Source organism: Tauraco erythrolophus, chromosome 3 (genome assembly GCF_009769465.1).
Source record: "Tauraco erythrolophus isolate bTauEry1 chromosome 3, bTauEry1.pri, whole genome shotgun sequence".
Lineage (NCBI taxonomy): Eukaryota > Metazoa > Chordata > Aves > Musophagiformes > Musophagidae > Tauraco > Tauraco erythrolophus.
In genome coordinates, this window is record NC_141467.1 from 47,285,193 (window position 1) to 47,303,193 (window position 18,001).

At 43.6% G+C, this 18,001-nt stretch overlaps 1 protein-coding gene across 1 annotated transcript in view; it reads left to right on the forward strand.

Annotated features, from left to right (window-relative positions):
* The window catches only part of APCDD1 (APC down-regulated 1), a 28,013-nt gene extending 10,298 nt beyond the window's left edge, over window positions 1-17,715 (forward strand). The window contains exons 3-5 of the mRNA XM_086609199.1: window positions 615-1,146; window positions 14,908-15,229; window positions 17,264-17,715. Coding sequence (XP_086465325.1) covers window positions 615-1,146; window positions 14,908-15,229; window positions 17,264-17,715 — 1,306 coding nt within the window. The remainder of the gene's footprint in view (window positions 1-614; window positions 1,147-14,907; window positions 15,230-17,263) is intronic.
* Window positions 17,716-18,001: the final 286 nt, after the last annotated feature.

Below are 18,001 nucleotides of genomic sequence, written 5' to 3' on the forward strand. Positions count from 1 at the left end.
GATTTGCATTAATGATCAGAAGTTTGCATTAACTGCCACCCCTGTTGAGTGCCTGAAAGGAAAAAGCTGAGGACACGATCCTGCACGTCCTCTGCAGACCAGAGCTGGTAGAGGTCTGCTGGGAAGCTTGTACAGCAGCACAGAAGCCAGTTCTTTGTACTGTTCTGTGGACGTTTGGCATTTCACTTTCTGATGTTATCAGTCCTTTCGCTAAATCTACTGTGCAAAAGAGAATAATAGATGTTTAGTAAGCTGCTGCTTTTTTTCAGAGAAGAATCAAGTCACATGGTGGTCCCTAGACAAAAATGAAAAGCAAATCATGACTCAAAGTGTTAAAACCTACAAAGATAAAGCCCTTAGTTAGATATGAATATTAATATACCACTTCACCATGAAGCGGTATATTAATAGCAGCATAACAGCAGGGGAAATTATTGGTTAATTGACAGGCTGCAGATGCCAAGTTCTTATTTACCCCTGTTTATGCCAGAGGGACGTTAGCACCTGAGTGTCTCTGTGGACCCATGCGGGTTTGCTTGGTCTTGTTAACTGTGGTATACACAATGTGCCACCTCGCTAAAATTTTGTTGCCATCATTTTCTGTCTTCCCACAGCTGCGAAGTTAGAGCGGGCCCAGAGTTTGTCACAAGATCTTACAGGTTCTACCACAATAATACTTTTAAGGCCTACCAGTTTTACTACAGTGGCAATCGCTGCACAAACCCTACCTACACATTAGTTATACGTGGCAAAATACGTCTCCGCCAAGCATCCTGGATCATTCGAGGGGGAACCGAAGCCGATTACCAGCTACGCAACATACAGATCATATGCCACAACGAAGCAGTAGCCAAAAAATTAAGTGAGTTGGTGAACCACACGTGTCCTGGATTTATACCAGAAGATAGTCCCTGGGAGCAGGATGTGAGCTATGATTTGCTGAGAGAAGAGAATGGCTGTGAGTGCACCAAAGCTCTGAATTTTGCCATGCACGAACTCCAGCTGATCCGCATGGAGAAGCAGTACCTGCACCACAACTTAGACCACCTTGTGGAGGAGCTGTTTCTCGGAGACATTCATACCGATGCTACTCAGAGGAGGTACTATCGGCCCTCTAGTTACCAACCTCCTCTTCAAAACGCCAAGGTACATGTGTGTGTGTGTGTGTGTGTATACACCCTCTTTTTAAGGTACTCGTGACAAAGGCCACATTATTCAGCTCTTCTGAGTCAGTGCGCTAGTGTAACCTAAAATGTAGGTGTGGTTCTAAAACAAGAGGTCGATTGCACCCTCACAGATGATACAGCCGATTAGGAAAAGGTCACAGTGTATTTTGTGAGAACAGTAACTCTTCTGCGGTTTTCAAGACTGCATTCAATGTGCAAAAAGTAGTCTGATGAACTAAGGTCAATAAAGACCACTCTGAAGATGGAACAAAGACTTGTATGCAGGTGGAAGTGATTGGGACCAAGGCTGAGAAGAGAGAAAGTTTGGTATGAGACTGAAAAAGGCATCAGTGGATGCTTGCGTAGCTGTGGGAGTGCCAGGGAGAGAGGAAATCGTATTGTATCAGCATATGGAAGTTGAGTGATCCATAACCTGAAGAGAAAAAGAGGAAATTGGAAGGTAGACGCATGAAAGGGGCAGCATAAAGGGAAAAAGCCTGATGGGCTGTGCAGACATGGATCCAGACACAGACACACGCATTAATGCAATGAAAAACAGGTGAATTTTGAATGGAGCTCTAATTCCGTTTGATAATTCACTTTTCAAAGGGGCCTCAAAGTGCCCTCAGCTTCATTGGAAACTGACCAACCTGTAGTAAGTTAAGTGAAGGTTAGACAGGAAGAGTAGACCCTGGTGGGTTGTAGCAGGAGGTCTCTTCATAGATCTTCCCTGGTGACATTTCAAAGGCAGGCAGCGATTGGAACCACATTGCCGGCTGCCGCTGCCACTGCTGTGCTCCAGCTGGGCGCTACTGCAGCATCGCTTCCCGCTAATGGGTCATCACCATTTTTAATCACCTCATCGCAACTGGTTCAAAAATTAGCTACAACTTACCATCAATAGCAGGAAACAACAACAGGGGAAGGGAGAGTTTCGATGAGGAAGCCTTGGCTTTCCCTTCCATTCGAAATTGGCCGCCCTGGGTTGCATCTGCCTCCTGTGAACATCAAATTTCAATGGTTCAGGACTTGATGTGATCTGTCTTTAATTATTTTAATAACCTGGCCTAGGGGTAATTTTAATCCACAGTCAACTGTGTCTCTGTATGAAAGCTTCCATCATTTCTGTCATTCTTACACTCTCTTCAAGTGACCAGGGGCAAATTTGAGTTTTCTGTTTAAACATATCTTCCCCAAAATGGTGAGTTGCAGCAGCAGCAGATGAATGACAGCATATTTCTCGTTAAAATTTTACTTTTCTAATTAATTCAAACAAGCACATCGACTTTCTCTTTGCTGATTTGGGAGTGAAGGTTCTTTCCTAAATCTCTTCCTTGGAGGTATCTGTAGGTACAAATCATCTGACACCAGCTATTTGTTGTATCTGTTGTAGAAAACATGCTAGATCTTTTTCTGGCCACATGAAACAGAGACAAAATCTTGATTTAATTCACCCTAGCTGATTACTTTTTCTGGTCAAATCTAGCTGTCTTATTATGGGCTGGTAGAGAACACAGTAAATGCTTACACTTTCACCTTGCAGTAGTTTCATCACAGTCAGAACGATCAGATGTACTGTCAACCAGCTTTATAAAACCAATGTTTTTGTCCAGATCTGCTGTAATATTAGGGCACACTGATAACAATTTTCCTGCTGGTCTCTTCTGCTACTGTAGCATCACTTTTACCTCTAAAATATAATGCCTCTAAAATTTAATGCTCAGATGTAAGGGATCAAATCTTGCATAAGAGGTCTCTTTCTTGAGCCACATTAGCTAAATAAACTGTGAGAGCACAAAAACTCTCATTTACATTCACATTATCTCAGGCATAATCCGATCCATTCTGACCTGAGCAGGTGATATCTCTATGTGGAAGATAAAAGCAGCCTCAGCCTGCCCGCCTTGGTCACCCTGCACGCCCTTATCCCGCAGCCCCATGTGTCCGGATGGGCAGGTCCTGCCAAGGGGTACCCATGCACTCTGGTCGGGGAGAGCCTCCGGTGTGGCTCCCAGGAGAGACTTCCATATCATATATTTATGAGGACTGGGGGAAGGGGAAAAGTAAACAAGCCGACTAATTATCCGTTGGTATTTGTGAAGTACAGTGCTTCCAAATAAGATTTTTGGTAGCCAGGTCTTGGCAGAGCCTTAATCTCAAGCCTGCTTTTGCGACACTGGAAGCCCATTCATAAGAGCGCTGTTGGCTACAGAAAGTGCTGTTATTATAGAAAGCATAGGTTAACTCTGAGTACACCAAAATACAGACAGATTTCAGCTCTCCGTGATGAAACCACTGTAGTCTAATAAATGAGAACCTGGAGCCTCAACTCCCAGTTTGGCCAGTTACGACTTCTGGAGAGTTACGATAACCTCTGTTTCTCCTCCAGCAATTGCCCGCAAGGCCTGCTTGGCTCCCACAATGTATATATCCAGCATATGCATTGCTGGGACACCAGTCTCAGCTGGAGCCTTCAATGGCAAGAGATGCATAAGTTTAACACAAGATTACAGTGTGCAAGAGAGCAGCTTCTCTTTGTGTTTTTTGGTAGGTTCCTCTTGCTCAGATTTGATGTGAGATTTCTTTTTTCTCAAGAAAGGCTGGGCCAGCTCATACTAGGCTTTCAGCATGATACAAACAACAGTACCCTAAAAAATGAACCTTTGTCTCAGCTGCCATGAAAGACTTCTGGGTGTTGGTTTGTACCTAACCAAGAAGTTCTCTCTACCAAGAGGTTCACAATCTGGCCGTCTGACCTAGTGTTTGCCAAACGTAGGAAGAATAGTAAGAGAGATGCTTTTTTTTTTTTTGAAGTCCAGTCAAACATACCATTGAAAGGTTATAACCCTTCTTCTTTGAACTCTTTTCCTTTTCTAATTGTTGCTCCACTGAGACCCAGCTGAAAATGAGTTTAAATGCTAAATTGAGTTTAAAACTACAAGTCACAGACTCCTCTGGAAACTGGACACCATGAATAAATAGAAACGTTAAATCAACTTGTTTTTTTAAGGTTTCTACAGTCATACCAAGAGGTTGGGGAGGCCAGGAAATTGCTTCTGAAGTGAATCAGGTGTATTGTGTGGAATCTTTCATTTAAGGCTTTTTTCATTTCCTTTTTATTTATTTTTATTTTAAGCTTATAAAGGCTTGCCTAAAATAAGTTAAGAAGATTCACATTTTGAGTTAAATTTATAGTTAAGCCTCTATATAGAAGAAAGTTCCACCCAGCTCAAGAGTTTACACAGCCTTTAAGTTGGATGTGGTAGCCACATTCATTACTTATGTGGTTGAAATGAATGGTAATTAAAAGCAAATGATTGCTGGATATGTTAGGAATGCCAAAGCCACATGATCAGGACTTTAAACAAATAGAATTGGACCTTCTCCAGATTCCTGCAGCGATTTCACCACAGGATGGTAAATCAAAAGGGCTGTCCAAAAACCAGACAGCTTTATGCTGAGCTACAAATATGAATAAATTCACAGATTACCGTATCTCAAGTGTTCATATGAAATCAGGGAGCTTTTAAAAATATATAATATGTCATCTCTTAAGGCTTTTCGAATTCCCTTAGATAAGAGCATACCTTAAACAAATTCCTCCTGTAAAACACCTGGAAGTTCCTGAATGCAGCTGATGAACAGGTCACTATATAGATTTATCTTAGCAGTCCTCTAGCCTTGCTCAAGATATCAATTAGGACTTGCGGATGAACAGGGCCGAACACCTTTGATGTCTCTCGACGTTGCAAGTTTATCAAGGGATTCAAGCAGCTTCTTTAGCCAGCGTGGGAGAGCACACGGGTGGAAGGGGCAAGGCAGGCGAACTGCTTGGCCATCATTGTGCATATTATACAAAATATTCCTGACTTGGACAGCACTGAGGAGCCTGACTGATTGGTCGTAAAAATCACACCTTATTTACGAATGCGTACAGGGACTCGTAGCGTGAAAGAAGGCTTGAATGCAGTATTCGTTCACTATGCAGAAGGACAGAAGATGTTTTCAGAGATATGTGCTCTAAAACTACAGGAAATGTGTACAGCAGCAATACTGGGACACTTATTTCGCGTCTAATTGCCTCAGCAGTAGTTTTTTGTAAACAAAGAACTGTTTTATCATCTGACAGAGTAATGGGAAAGATCAGAGCAGGGCTGTGATGACCAGTCATTCTAGTTAGATCATGATTTAGGAATAAGGCTGGAGTGGTCTGGAACATCACAAGAAGCCTAAACTGTGCTAGGATAACCTTCCTTCTGCCTTTGCCATGCTCAAACGTTTGCTGGCCTCACACTTTCAGCAAGATATTTTCCCTTGATTGATTCTCTATTACAAGTTTATTCGCCACTGGGAGCTGACTTCCAGCAGCACCTGGCATTTGCAGCAAACACAGATTCAATGTATGAAGACTGGGGCTTGGGCTTTCCTTTAGCTAGGCAGTGAAAGAACAAAGTGCGCAAAGTTTTCTGCGTTTTTCCAAATTTGAGTCTTCATCTCTTTGAAACTCAGTGACCTCATTTGTAGGGGAATGCAATGTGCTTGAGGAGCTCCCAGGGAAATGCGAGCGTAAGTTAATAAATAGATGTTAAACACATGAAGCGCTTCAGAGAAATACACAAAACGTTATCGCAACCAAAAAGTATAATTCTGGAGGACAAAACTCTCTTGTTTGCCAGAGGAGCGCCACTGGACTTGTAGATTAAGCCAACATTTGAAGGGTTTCTTGTGTTCGTTATTACTCGTAAAAGACTCTTGGTTAGGGAAATCCTGAGGGGAGCGAAGAAAGAACATCCAGAAGAATGTTCAAATAGGTTAATTCCAGGTTTATGAACAATAACAGTGCATGTGACACACTTCAGATAAGAAGAAGCGAACAGCTTCTAGCTGAGGTTGGTCCTTGCCATGCTCAGCAGTGTAGTTGGCTGTGGCCTTGCAGAAGAAGGCTCCTTTGAAAGTGCCACTCGGCACTTACTGCCTACACCAGCATTAGGACTATGGCTAAAGCAAAAGTTGCTTTTCACTCTCTGTGTGAACCTTCAAAAGCTAAGTGTTGCTTCTAAAACCCTATTCATCTTTGTTAATTCAACTATCACTCTTCTGCAACTGCAGTAAAAGCCTGCCCCAACACAAATACGGTACCACGGATCACAATTAACTGTTTAGCCTAGCAAAATTAAACATGGACCTTGAGATCAACTCTACATCTGTATCTGAACTACTGACACCTTCTTCTTGTTGGCATCTAACCACAGTTGCTTCATCTTTTTTAAGAGGGGAGGGAAGACTCGCTAGTAATATTGCTACACGGTTCTGAGGGCTAGATAGATGCTTTTTAAAGCTGTAATAAACACATAAGGCAGCTTTATTTTGGAATACTCTGTTCCTCAAGATGGACGTTCAAGCTGTCCTTTTGGGTTTTCTGGGAATTTTTTTGTTGATACTTCCCAAAATATTCATGTCACCATAAATTAGTATAATTTTAATGGGATAGATGACATGCAAGCACATTCATCTGAGAAAAAGTACGGTTTTCTCTTTGGTTGGGTCTTTTACCCAGGCTAAAGTAGTTTAAATCAGAAAAGAACAATCAGAAGACTCTTGCATTTCAAGTCGGTTGTGTTTATTTCAGTTTTAGGCAGGGTTGTGCAACAGAATCAACATCATAGATCGGACAGTTGTGTAATGGTAGTGCCTTTGGATTCCTTTACTATCTTTTCCTTCATGGAAGCAGTTAATGAAAACCATTCCTCAATATCTTAAAATATATAGTATGCATTTGTAGATAAATCTGAACCTATCTCCACCCTCCTGCCTGCTTGCAGCTCCTCCGTTGCCCAAAAGAAATCCCAAACTGACAACTCTGCAAAGGAGTTACCACTCTCTCCAGCGTTTCACTTGCTTCAAGATTTTTAATTAAAGTTTTAAATCTTTGTTATTCTTCATTCCCTTTGGCAGGCTGAATTATAACTGTGTCAACCGTGCTTGTCAACTCCCCAGAGCCAGCCTAATGCACATTAGCCAACTCAGTTTCGTATGAGGTCATGGAAAGCCTGCAAATTATCACTTTCGTGGTAGAGAGAGAGTGTAGCTGTTTGTTAAAGCGTTGTCTTGGTCTGCAGTTATCTAGAGTGGTGGAGGAGTGGAGCTTGATACTATACTGAACAATTCATTAAAGTGTCCTTTCTGTGGACTCAGCTCTTTGGTAATGTGAGGCAAAGCCATCCAACATTTTTTTGTTGAGTTGGAAGCACCTCCTTGCATTGACGTTCTCCCAAGGGTTTCCATTTGTACTCATCCTGGGAGCACTCAGTTACTAACGCTAAATCCTGGCACCTGGTTTTCTCCAGTGATGAAGTTTAAAGCATCCTGACCAGGCATGCCTCGTTCCAGTCCCATCTAGCCCTGTCCATGACACACGGTATTCAGGTGGGTGTGAAAGATCATTGCTAAGCACGTCTTCTCTTTCCCCTCTTCTTCAGTACTTTTCCTCATGGTAATACGCGCATTCACATGGCAAGGCTTTCCTACCCCAGCTTTTGTGACTGTCGGACCCTGCAAAAGGTCCCAGGCCACTGGTTAGGTCTGTACTGCGCATGTAGTTCAGGTGCCTGAGGGAACCTGGCACCTGTTCCCTCACCACACACCTCCCTGCAACGAGGCTATGCTGAGTGCTAGCCCTTGATATTTCAATACCATATAGATGCGACCTGTCCTCCTTTTCCAACCATGAATGAGACCTGCTTCTTGCCACGTACTAGTAACAAAGTGCAAATCAGGGCTGGCCAAAGGTGGTTTTGTATCAGCTGAGATCCTGGCTCTTCCAAACAAGCTCCCCAGAATTGTCCGCTATTTTTCCTTAGCCTGGGTCAGCTCCAAACAGCAGCAGTCCCACATCTGCCCCAACACCAGGCCTCCTATAACAGGAGTTGCCGTATTTTTGGATGGTTTAGGAGCTTACTACACATCGCTACCTTCTATACTTTTATCTTCTTAATGTGTCTGGTCCAGTAGAATACCAACTATTTGCAACTATGAAAGATGACAGAGAGAACCTGTCAGAAAATGGTCAAAATTCACCATTAAAAATACAAAAAAAAATCCCTTAAAAATGCGTTTCTCATTTTTTGAAGGGAAACGTTTGCTTTTCAGAGAAAAATTGAATACCAGAAAACAAAATTTTGCTTTGTATCTCTCGTTCTCCAGACCTGTATATTCAATGAGATATTTTCCCATGTCTTTTTTAAAATAAGAATATAATGAAAAATATCACATTAATTTTTTAGTCTGTTCTGCTAAGAATGTACTGCATCTCTCAGACTCCAAGTAGTCTGAGCAATGAATATTCCCTTAAAAAAACATAAGTTATAGTTGGGATAATGTTAATTTTCCATTATGTAAATAGACAAATATCAGAATAGTCATCTATTGTAATTCTACAAGAGAAAGTTTGAGTTAACAATTTGAGCTGTTTCAGACAAATAGTGGTTTAAAATTTTTGGGTTGAGATACAGACACATTTTCAGGATCTAAAGAATAAATAGATACAGGGGAGAGCAAATATGCTTAAACAAGGGGTTTAGTTGAAAATCACAGTATTTTCAGCCTCTTCTTTACTATAAGTGTGTGTTTGTTTTGTCCCTAAATACGACTTGCAGTATATCCTTGATATTAGCATTGATTTCAGTTTCTGCTTGAATCATAAGGAAAAGGTAGATTTTCTGCACGTTTTGAAAAGCGTTTGGCCCATAGACGTCTTATTCTGTAAGAACAGCATCGAAATACAAAGGTGTTCAAAGAAAACTAGAACAGCTCCAAAAAGATCTTTCTAGGTGTTAGTCAAAGCTCATTTCACCATTGCTCAGAGAGCATTCCAGTTGCGTGATGGTTTTCTGGCCTAGGCCATAAAAAACACTATGAATTGATTAGAGGCAAATTAGTCCTAGGCAGCCATAGAATCCCACAGAACTTAAGAGAAAATTAAACTATGCTGAAGAGGGTTTATGTTTCTGACTAGCCACAGCAATTGGGAAAAAGATCAAGGAACCTCATCCTTGTTTGCTTTTTTTATTAGAAACCTCCCTGCTTGGCTTCCAGAGCTCTCTGGCCCTGTTACCGCTTCAGCTGAGGCAGCAGGAGGGAGGGATAAGGAAAAACGTCGGTGGAAATTTTCAGATCACAAAACTATTTTCTCCCCAAGTACAAGAACGGACTTTCCAGCCAGAGCTTCAGGCTTATTTCAGCCCACGTGGCCTCATGGATTAATTTAGAAACTGGCTTTGAAGGGTGAGGAGTTGGAGTTGGGGGACCATGGATTCAGCATTGCAGAGCTGCAAGGAGGCACCCTTCATGGGAAGGGATCTTCCAGTCACTGGGCAGCAGCTGTTTCAGGGGCCAGTCCTTTCAGCAAAACCCCGCTGTTAAAAGTATTGCATTGTACACCTAAGATAATCAAAACATAGAACAGATGTTCATCCTGTCCACTGCTCATTTTATTGCTTTTTAGTTTATGTCATGCCCAAATGAGCTTTTTATTAGAGAGTACTTAATCGTGTTTGGACTTGAATGTCCTCTGCCTCTGTTCCCTGTTTTCTTTGAACGTCTGTTTTTAGAAAATAATCTTTCCCTGAAACTCACGGAAAGGGAGTGATTTGCAAGGCCTTAGCTAGTGTAATTAAGAGCCGAAAGCGGCCGACCTGAAAAAGCAACAGTGAAAAATACAGTCAATTGTTAAACATAAATTACTCCATAATTAAATCCAATTGCCTCATAACAAAACTAGATCTTTCTCTTGTCCATTACTTGGACAAAAATCATACCGAGGGAGTTTACATGTGGCATGTTCTTCCACTAAGAAGTTCATAACTCTCTGAAAGATAGTATCACAGCAAAAAAAAAGATAAAAAAGGTTTATGTAAGCTTACATTCAAGCACTGATCTGGGGGAAGGAATGCGTTCAGGTACAGCTGTGTGAGCTGCCTGAGCCAACCTGTGTGAGGGATGCTTCTGCTTCCCTCCTCACCGCCCCAACCTCTCCCTGTCCCACTCCCTTGTCATTGCAAAGAGTGCCCGTTTGCCTCAGCCCCTCTGCCCAGGCACGCCGTCCATAACCAGCGGGCAGGCAGGACGGACCCTTCTTAGCAGTGCAGCTGGCCAGACCTTCAGAGCTGGTGCAAAGCCTTCGAAATTAGAAGGGCTGCACAGAGTTACAGCAGTTCAGGACCGCAGAGGTCCAAGAGCCAGATGAGCTACAGGCAAGTGTTCATACTGCTGAACTTCACTTCGATTTCTGTGAGTTAGCTTGGACTTTCCTGGAGTTTGCCCAAGGAGTCACCTCCGCTCACCACGCAGTGACAACCAGCCTAGTCACACTGCACAACTTTTACAAGCTTTGCGATGTAACCCCTCCTTATGCCTCAAGACATCAACCCAAGCCTGATAAGAAGAAAGGAGCTGCTTGTAGTTTTGTATTTTTTTTCCACTATGGAGCTCCGTGGACCTTTTTGTATCCACTCTGCTGCTGGCCACAGCCAAGGGACTAAGCAACCTCAGGTGTGACCAGTCTCCACCTTCTACACTCTCAGTATGATGGAGAAGACATCAAACAATGCTAATAGCCATGGGTTTTAATGTTGTAGAGGAGAGAAGAAACCTAAAATCACTGCTAGAAAAATGGCAAAAAGAACATTTATGCTTGATAGTCCTTCCTGGTTAAAAAAAGTTGCCGCAAATAGGACTGATTCCAGATCTCTTTCTTGTCCATTCATTGGACGTGAGAAACAACAGAAGAATCCCTCAAACAGCCAAGGGTGACCAAGAAGACAACAGGCTGGGTTCCTGTTTGCTTTTCTTCAGATTTTGAACAAGGGCAAGAGAAACCACTGGTTTTCCCATTAAATTCCTTTGGTTTACAAACTGATTGTGGAGGACAGGGTCCTGAAAGGAAAATGTGAATATAAACCAAACCACCACACTGCTCTGCCAAGGTCTCCTCTTTGACATGATAAGAGCCTTCAACTTCACTTCAACAGAGAAGGGACTGTAGCAGAAATTGCTTCCTACTATTGACCAATTCAGCTTGTATAAGCCATGTTTAGTTTTATTACACTGTCTTTTCCTCACTTTCTTGCTTCACTTTACGTGAGTGGGGCAATCACAGCAATAAAGTTACTGTCATCGGTGCAGTTTATTAGCCCTTGAAGTGTCAGGGAGCAGCGAGGCAGGACGGCCACACTGGAGAACCGAGTGCTTGAGAAACACCGTCATCTTCCAGAGAGCAACTTGTGGGCTGGATCACTGCAGGGGTCTGTGCAAGGCAGCGGCAGCATCTGTTGGATGTTGATCTCCAAGAAGGAAAAGCGTTATTTCTATTACACTTCAAAAATGTGCATTTTGTTGGTGCTTTGGTTGGAGGCGAATGGAATTGCACAGCTCATCCAACAGTTTTCTTGAAGCATCAGCAGCACTGGCTGGCACAGGGTGGACGCTCAGCTTCTGGTGTCTCCGTTCACGGCTGGAGCTCAAGGGAAACAGGACGGCTCTGCCGCTGCTCGAGATATGCCAAGGCAGTCTCCGCCCTTCCCCAGCGCCAACTCTTTTCCTGGCTATTCATAAGTCATCTGGCCCCCAGCAATCCTGAGCCGCAAACCAGCCATTGAAGCAGACCACTTTCCGGAGAAAAATGACTGATATCCTCTGAAGAGAGCGAGGGATTCAACAGACCAGTTTTGTAAATCCCAGAGAAGCTTGCAGATGAAACCTGGTGAGATTTTATTGCAGGCAAGAGGAAGGTGGACACTGGACTTCTGTCAGATTGTATTTGGAGGTTTGTTCCAGGAATAGAGCTACACACATTTTTTAAAATAATAATTATTTTATTTTTAATCATATCGAGGTCCCTGAAATTTCTGTCTCCTTTCTGACAGCTCAGTGTCTTTATTTAGCCCTCTACCACTCCTGTCCCAAACAGAAGAGCTGTAATTGTCTGTGTTTCTATGAAATTAGGTTAAGTCACAGAGGAAGGTCACACAAGAAATGTAGAGCAAAATAGGAAACATAACCGGATCTTGGTTCCTCTCTTGACCATCAGAAAACCCAAACTGGAACTTGCAATTTCAGAAAACTGCTCCATTTCACAGTCCTTATGCATTATCTGTGCTTTCAGTGTTCAGAAAAAACAGATGTTTTGCACCAGCCTCTGCTGTCAGTTACTATGGCATGAGTCTGTACTGACTTCACCGGTTGCAGTTAAATTTCTCAATTAAATGTTCTTTGTATTTTCTCTAAGATACTAATGGCCCTTGCACCTGCTTGCAGAATTTAGGTAACGGGCTCCACAGTGGGAAGAACTTTATCCACTTTAATAGCATGCTGACGCGTTGTTCCCAGAATACCATGTGTTTTGGGGTGGAAGGACCCTCTGGAGGTCACCAAGTCTATCCTCCTTCCTCCTCAAAGCAGAGCTGTTGGCCAGCACTGGTTCAGATCGACTTGAGCTACAGCATTTACAGTTATTTTACACGTAGACCATTATTCTACATCTCAGGGATGTGGAACAGCAGATTTCTCACTGATTTCACTGACTTTTGGTGTCTATCTGGTCTGGGGGCAAAGATAAACCCTGTTTAATATGTGTAAAAGGGATATATTGTGGGAGTTGTATGTTGATTGTCTGAAGCTACCTACGGTCATATTATTGGAGAAACTCAGGGCACTAATGAAGGTTGTGTAAATGATGCCCCTGAAGGCAGCAAGTGAAGAAATGCTGACTCCAAAGCAGCTCACATGGACTTTAAAGTACGAGCGATGAATATGAGCATTTACATTACAGGGAGAGCTCAGCAAGATCTCAGAAAACAGGGTTGGAAAGGGGCGCAAAGAAAAAATATTTTTGTATCTCTCCCCGATGGCTGCATGGGGAGCCTCAGCTCTTAACTGGGTGCACTCTGAACTGCACCTCAGGAAAACACCTCACCTGAACCAGGTAGATGTGAGCAGCCCACCCAGTGCATCCTCCTCTCTCCAGGAAGGATCCAGTGTCCTTGAAAGATGAAGGGACAAGCTGTCTGTGTGGTCCTTCCCTTTCACTCCGAGTATAAGCGTGCTTCCAGCTCAGGTCACAGCCCCTCCCCATGTCACCAGCCGACCAGAGATCCCGAGACCTAAACGAACAGCACATTTCCAACCCAAAGAAGGCACTAGTACACCAGAAAACACTGCTTTTATCTTGTGAGACGGCATTTATTCTTCTTGATCTAATTATTTTTCATAAATGAGGTGAGCTAAAAAATTAGTTTTGTAATCCTTTATTGGTACACAAAATTTACTTCAAGGTTTAGCAGAGCAGAGACAAATGCTAATGCTGCCATCTCTTTTGCCATTGAAAAAGTGAAAAATACAGTTTGAAAAGAGAAAAGCTAAGCCAAATTCTTGGGCCAACAAGAGAAAACCTTGGAGAGGCAGAAACAGTTAGCCTTCGGAACAACGTATGGGTCTCTAGTTTTGGTTTCTGATGTCAGGACATGGAAGCATCATCATGAAATTCCCTCCCCTCCTGCCACAGACTTGGAGCCTGCACCCCGTGTCATAAGACACCCCCGGTGCTCAGGGATGGGGTTGGGGATACCTGGCTGCCTGCGGCTGGAGCTCAGCTCACAGCGGTGAGTGGCTGCAGAGCGTGGCAGGCACCACAGTCCCTGTTCTCGCTGGAGAGGACCATAAAGCTTTCACTATGTCTGGCGGCAGCTGGCCATACCCTGTCTTTCACTAGCTTGCGTTCAGGCTCAGAAAAGCTGAAAAAGTTTACAATAGAATGGTTAGGGTTGGAAGGAACCTTAAAGATCACCTGGTTCCAACCCCTCTGCCATGGGCGGGGACACTCTTCACTACACCAGGTTGCTCAACACCTCATCCAATCTGGCCTTGAACACTTCCAGGGATGGGGCATCCACAACTTCTCTAGGCAACCTGTTCCAGTGCCTCACCACCCTCAATGTCAAAAATTTCTTCCTTATACCTAATCAAAATCTATCCTCTTTCAGTTTAAAGCCATTACCCTTTGTCCTATCACTACACGCCCTTGTAAAAAGTCCCTCTCCAGTTTTGCTGTAGGCCCCCTTCAGGTACCGGAAGACTGCTATAAGATCACTCTGGAGCCTTCTCTTCTCCAGGCTGAACAACCCCAACTCTCTCAGCGTGTCTTCATAGGAGAGGTGCTCCAGCCCTCTGGTGCTCGTTAATAGCTGGTTACTGTTCTCTCAGACAGCGACCCAACTGAAAAATGTACTTAGGACACTCGGATCCATCCATGGTACCCAGAATTAACAACTAAAAGGAAGATAGATGCAAAGTAAGAGCTCAGCAAACATACTCATTTCTAACACAAGAGTTGCCAAGTCCCAGGTAAATTACCATCTGCTGGCTTCTTGTATGATTTGAAGGATAAAGTTGGCCTTTTCTAAATCCAATAAAAAGCTGGACTAAAATGTTAATTTCAGAGAAATGCAGAGGAGGGAATTAATCTCCTAACTTCACTTGTGCTGTGCAGTCATACAAAACCAAATGGTGCCATGTTTCAGGTGCTTTGAAGAGTAAGAATCTGCAGGAGAATGTTAAAAAGATAAAAATAACAATATATTCTTTAAAACATTGAGCTGGTGTCACTTCAACATGAAACAGACGGCCTGATTCATTGCCCTCTATCACAGATAATGCCTAACGAGGGTTTCTCTCTGCTTCATTTCAGAACCATGACCGCACGTGCATCGCGTGCAGAATCATCTACCGGTCAGACGAGCACCATCCTCCCATCTTACCCCCCAAGGCAGATCTGACTATAGGGCTACACGGAGAGTGGGTGAGCCAGCGCTGTGAGGTGCGACCAGAGGTCCTCTTCCTCACTCGGCACTTCATCTTCCATGACAATAACAACACCTGGGAAGGTCACTACTACCACTACTCCGACCCCATCTGCAAGCACCCCACCTTCACCATCTACGCCAAGGGACGCTACAGCCGGGGAGTGCACTCATCCAAAGTGATGGGTGGCACGGAGTTTGTGTTCAAAGGTAGAGTGGCTCATGACACTGGGGGCGGAGGTGGTCACATAGTTACGGACCAGAGCAGAGTTCGCTCATAACGATTTGGTTGCTGATGATTTCATTCTGTCATTTTCAGGAGTTAGTCATTGCTTGGGAAGTTCTCAGGCACCGTGTGAGTGCCCAGCCAAGCTATACAGCTACACGGTATTTCGCATCACTGATGCAATACACATTCAAGGCAGAGATCTTTAAGTACAGCACAAGAAAATAAGATTTCACATCACTAAGTCTTGGAGTCCAGTGGCCAGACTTCAAGCATCTAAGCAAAGGGTCTGAGATTAGATGTGTCCTAGGGCTCCTTCAGTAGATAGAAAAAAGCACCTTCAGAAAGCATTCCAGGTCAGAAGTGGTATAAATCATGTTCTATTGAAAACATGTAGCAGCAGATGTCTTTTCATCACCTTCCAAGGAGCCCTAGAGCAAGTAAGAATGTCCCTAAAGACAGCTCCGATTAATCCCACCACAGTGACGACTAGCAGCATCTAACCAAAACCCCTTGCCTACTTTGGGAAGCCACACTCCATGATGATGCCAGCTGGGTCCCTGCAGCTGAGAAGCTTTACTGTGCAGACACCCCCATAGCACTCTGCTTAGGGAGAGCTCTGCGGCTTTAACCACTCACACAAGCAAACATCTCCAAAACACGACATCCTGCCATGGTGCCAGCCCCAGCAGAGTCTCTGGAAGTCCCAAGCACTCTGTGGGCTCTTCTCCTCCTTCTTTCAGTTACCACGTGAGAAACAGATAGCTTCTTGCATGGCTCCAATTTAGGAAAGCATCAAACTATAAGAAATAATTTACTAATCTGTGATCTTCACAGGAGGCAGGAAATGCTCTTACCTGTCAGAGCTTTTGCTCTTTATAGCTGCATGCAGCATGTGCTAGCTCAGCTCCTGGGGTGAAATCCAGTTTTTGCTTGAATTTCTGGTTGATGGCATGCCAACTTACCTCACTACAAGGTCACTAATTTGGCTTTGGTAAAACGTTCAGATTCACTTTCTGTAGATGACCTCTTACACCAGCTAGGACAAATAACGTGAACTGTAGAGTCATTGAGTCGAGTATCTGTTTATAAAACCTCAGAATAAAACTCCCAACAAATCTTACTATAAAAAGACCTATACGCTGTTAATGACTTGCAAGAGAATTTGGGATTTTGGTGTGTTGGGAGGCATGAGGGCTGGTTATTTGCTTCTGTTTTGGCCAGCATTGATCCATTCAGATCCCCTTTTCTTGATCTACAGTCTCAAACACACACCAGGAATAATCTTTACTCAGCTTCCATAGGCTCATTCAATTTGGCTTGTCTCAGCTTTAAAGTTGGCTGAAAAATCAAACTTTATGTGCCTTAAGCTCCTTTGAAATACAGGCAACTTGGAACTGCAGAAGCTGCAGCACTTCTACATTTGATACTGCAAGCTACAGCAACTGTTTAGATAGGAGAAAAAAGCATCTCTCTATAGTTCAGCAATACTTTATAATTCATGCAAAAAAGGACAGGTAATACAGGAAGATAATGCAACTGTGATACTTTTCAAGATTTCCAATTGGAACTAATTATTTCATCAGCTTTACAGGGTAACATGTTAAAAAGATGATGAAAATTATAAACAGCCCTGCTTATGGACGGTAATAAAACATGAGTCAAGTTTTATTGTTTCCCCTTTTAGCTATCTCCTAATATAACCAAGCAGGCTTTATCTGTAAAGGATTGTCTGGAATTTAGGAAAAGCTCTGCTTAATCTCTGACTGAGATATGTGGCCATCAGGTTTTCTTCAACTGAGTTTGCGTGTGTGTGTGTGTTCTGTGTGAGAAGCAATCACATCAAAGACATAAAATGATGCAAATAGATTCACTGGCCACACCTGCCATATGAGAAAGTGATTTCAGAATGGACAAGGAGAGGCAATTCTGATGTCACAGGTACACCCCAATCCTTGCGTTGTCTTTGCTTTCGTCCTCATCCCTCTGATGATAGGTCCTCTCTTCCTCTCTGGCAGTGAATCACATGAAGGTCACTCCGATGGATATATCCACAGCCTCTCTGCTCAATGTCTTCAACGGGAATGAGTGCGGAGCACAGGGGTCCTGGCAAGTTGGGGTTCAGCAAGACGTCACCCACACGAACGGCTGCATCGCGCTCGGCATCCGCCTACCTCACACCGAGTACGAGATCTTCAAAATGGAGCAGGACGCCCGGGGCAGGTACCTGCTGTACAACGGCCAGAGGCCGAGCGACGGGTCCAGCCCTGACCGACCGGAGAAGAGAGCCACTTCCTACCAGATGCCTTTAATTCAGTGCGCCTCATCAGTACACAGATCTGAAGAGTCACCAGAGGAGAATAAAATAAGGCTGTATAGCAGCAGAGCACCGGAAAAACATCCCAGCGCCCCAGCTCTTGCCTTGGTGGTGTTTATTTGTACTGTGTCATACTGGGACATTCTCAGCTAGAAGTGGAAAAATACCCTTATTTTTCATGACTACAAATCCAGGATTCCACCAGACTGGTGGTTGTTTTTCTTCCAAAAGAAATGGACATTTATTTTCTTGATGCACTTGAATGCCTGAGAACTGTTGTTCTTCTCCTTACTTTCCCCCCTCCTCCTCGAATCCCGAACGGCACTCGTTTGATGTTTGTGCTTTGAACTTCATCCAGTCTGATCCCTGGCCTGACATGACTGCACAAAAGTAATTGCACTTTAGGACTGCAGACTTTTGGGGGGAGGGAGGGGAAGGG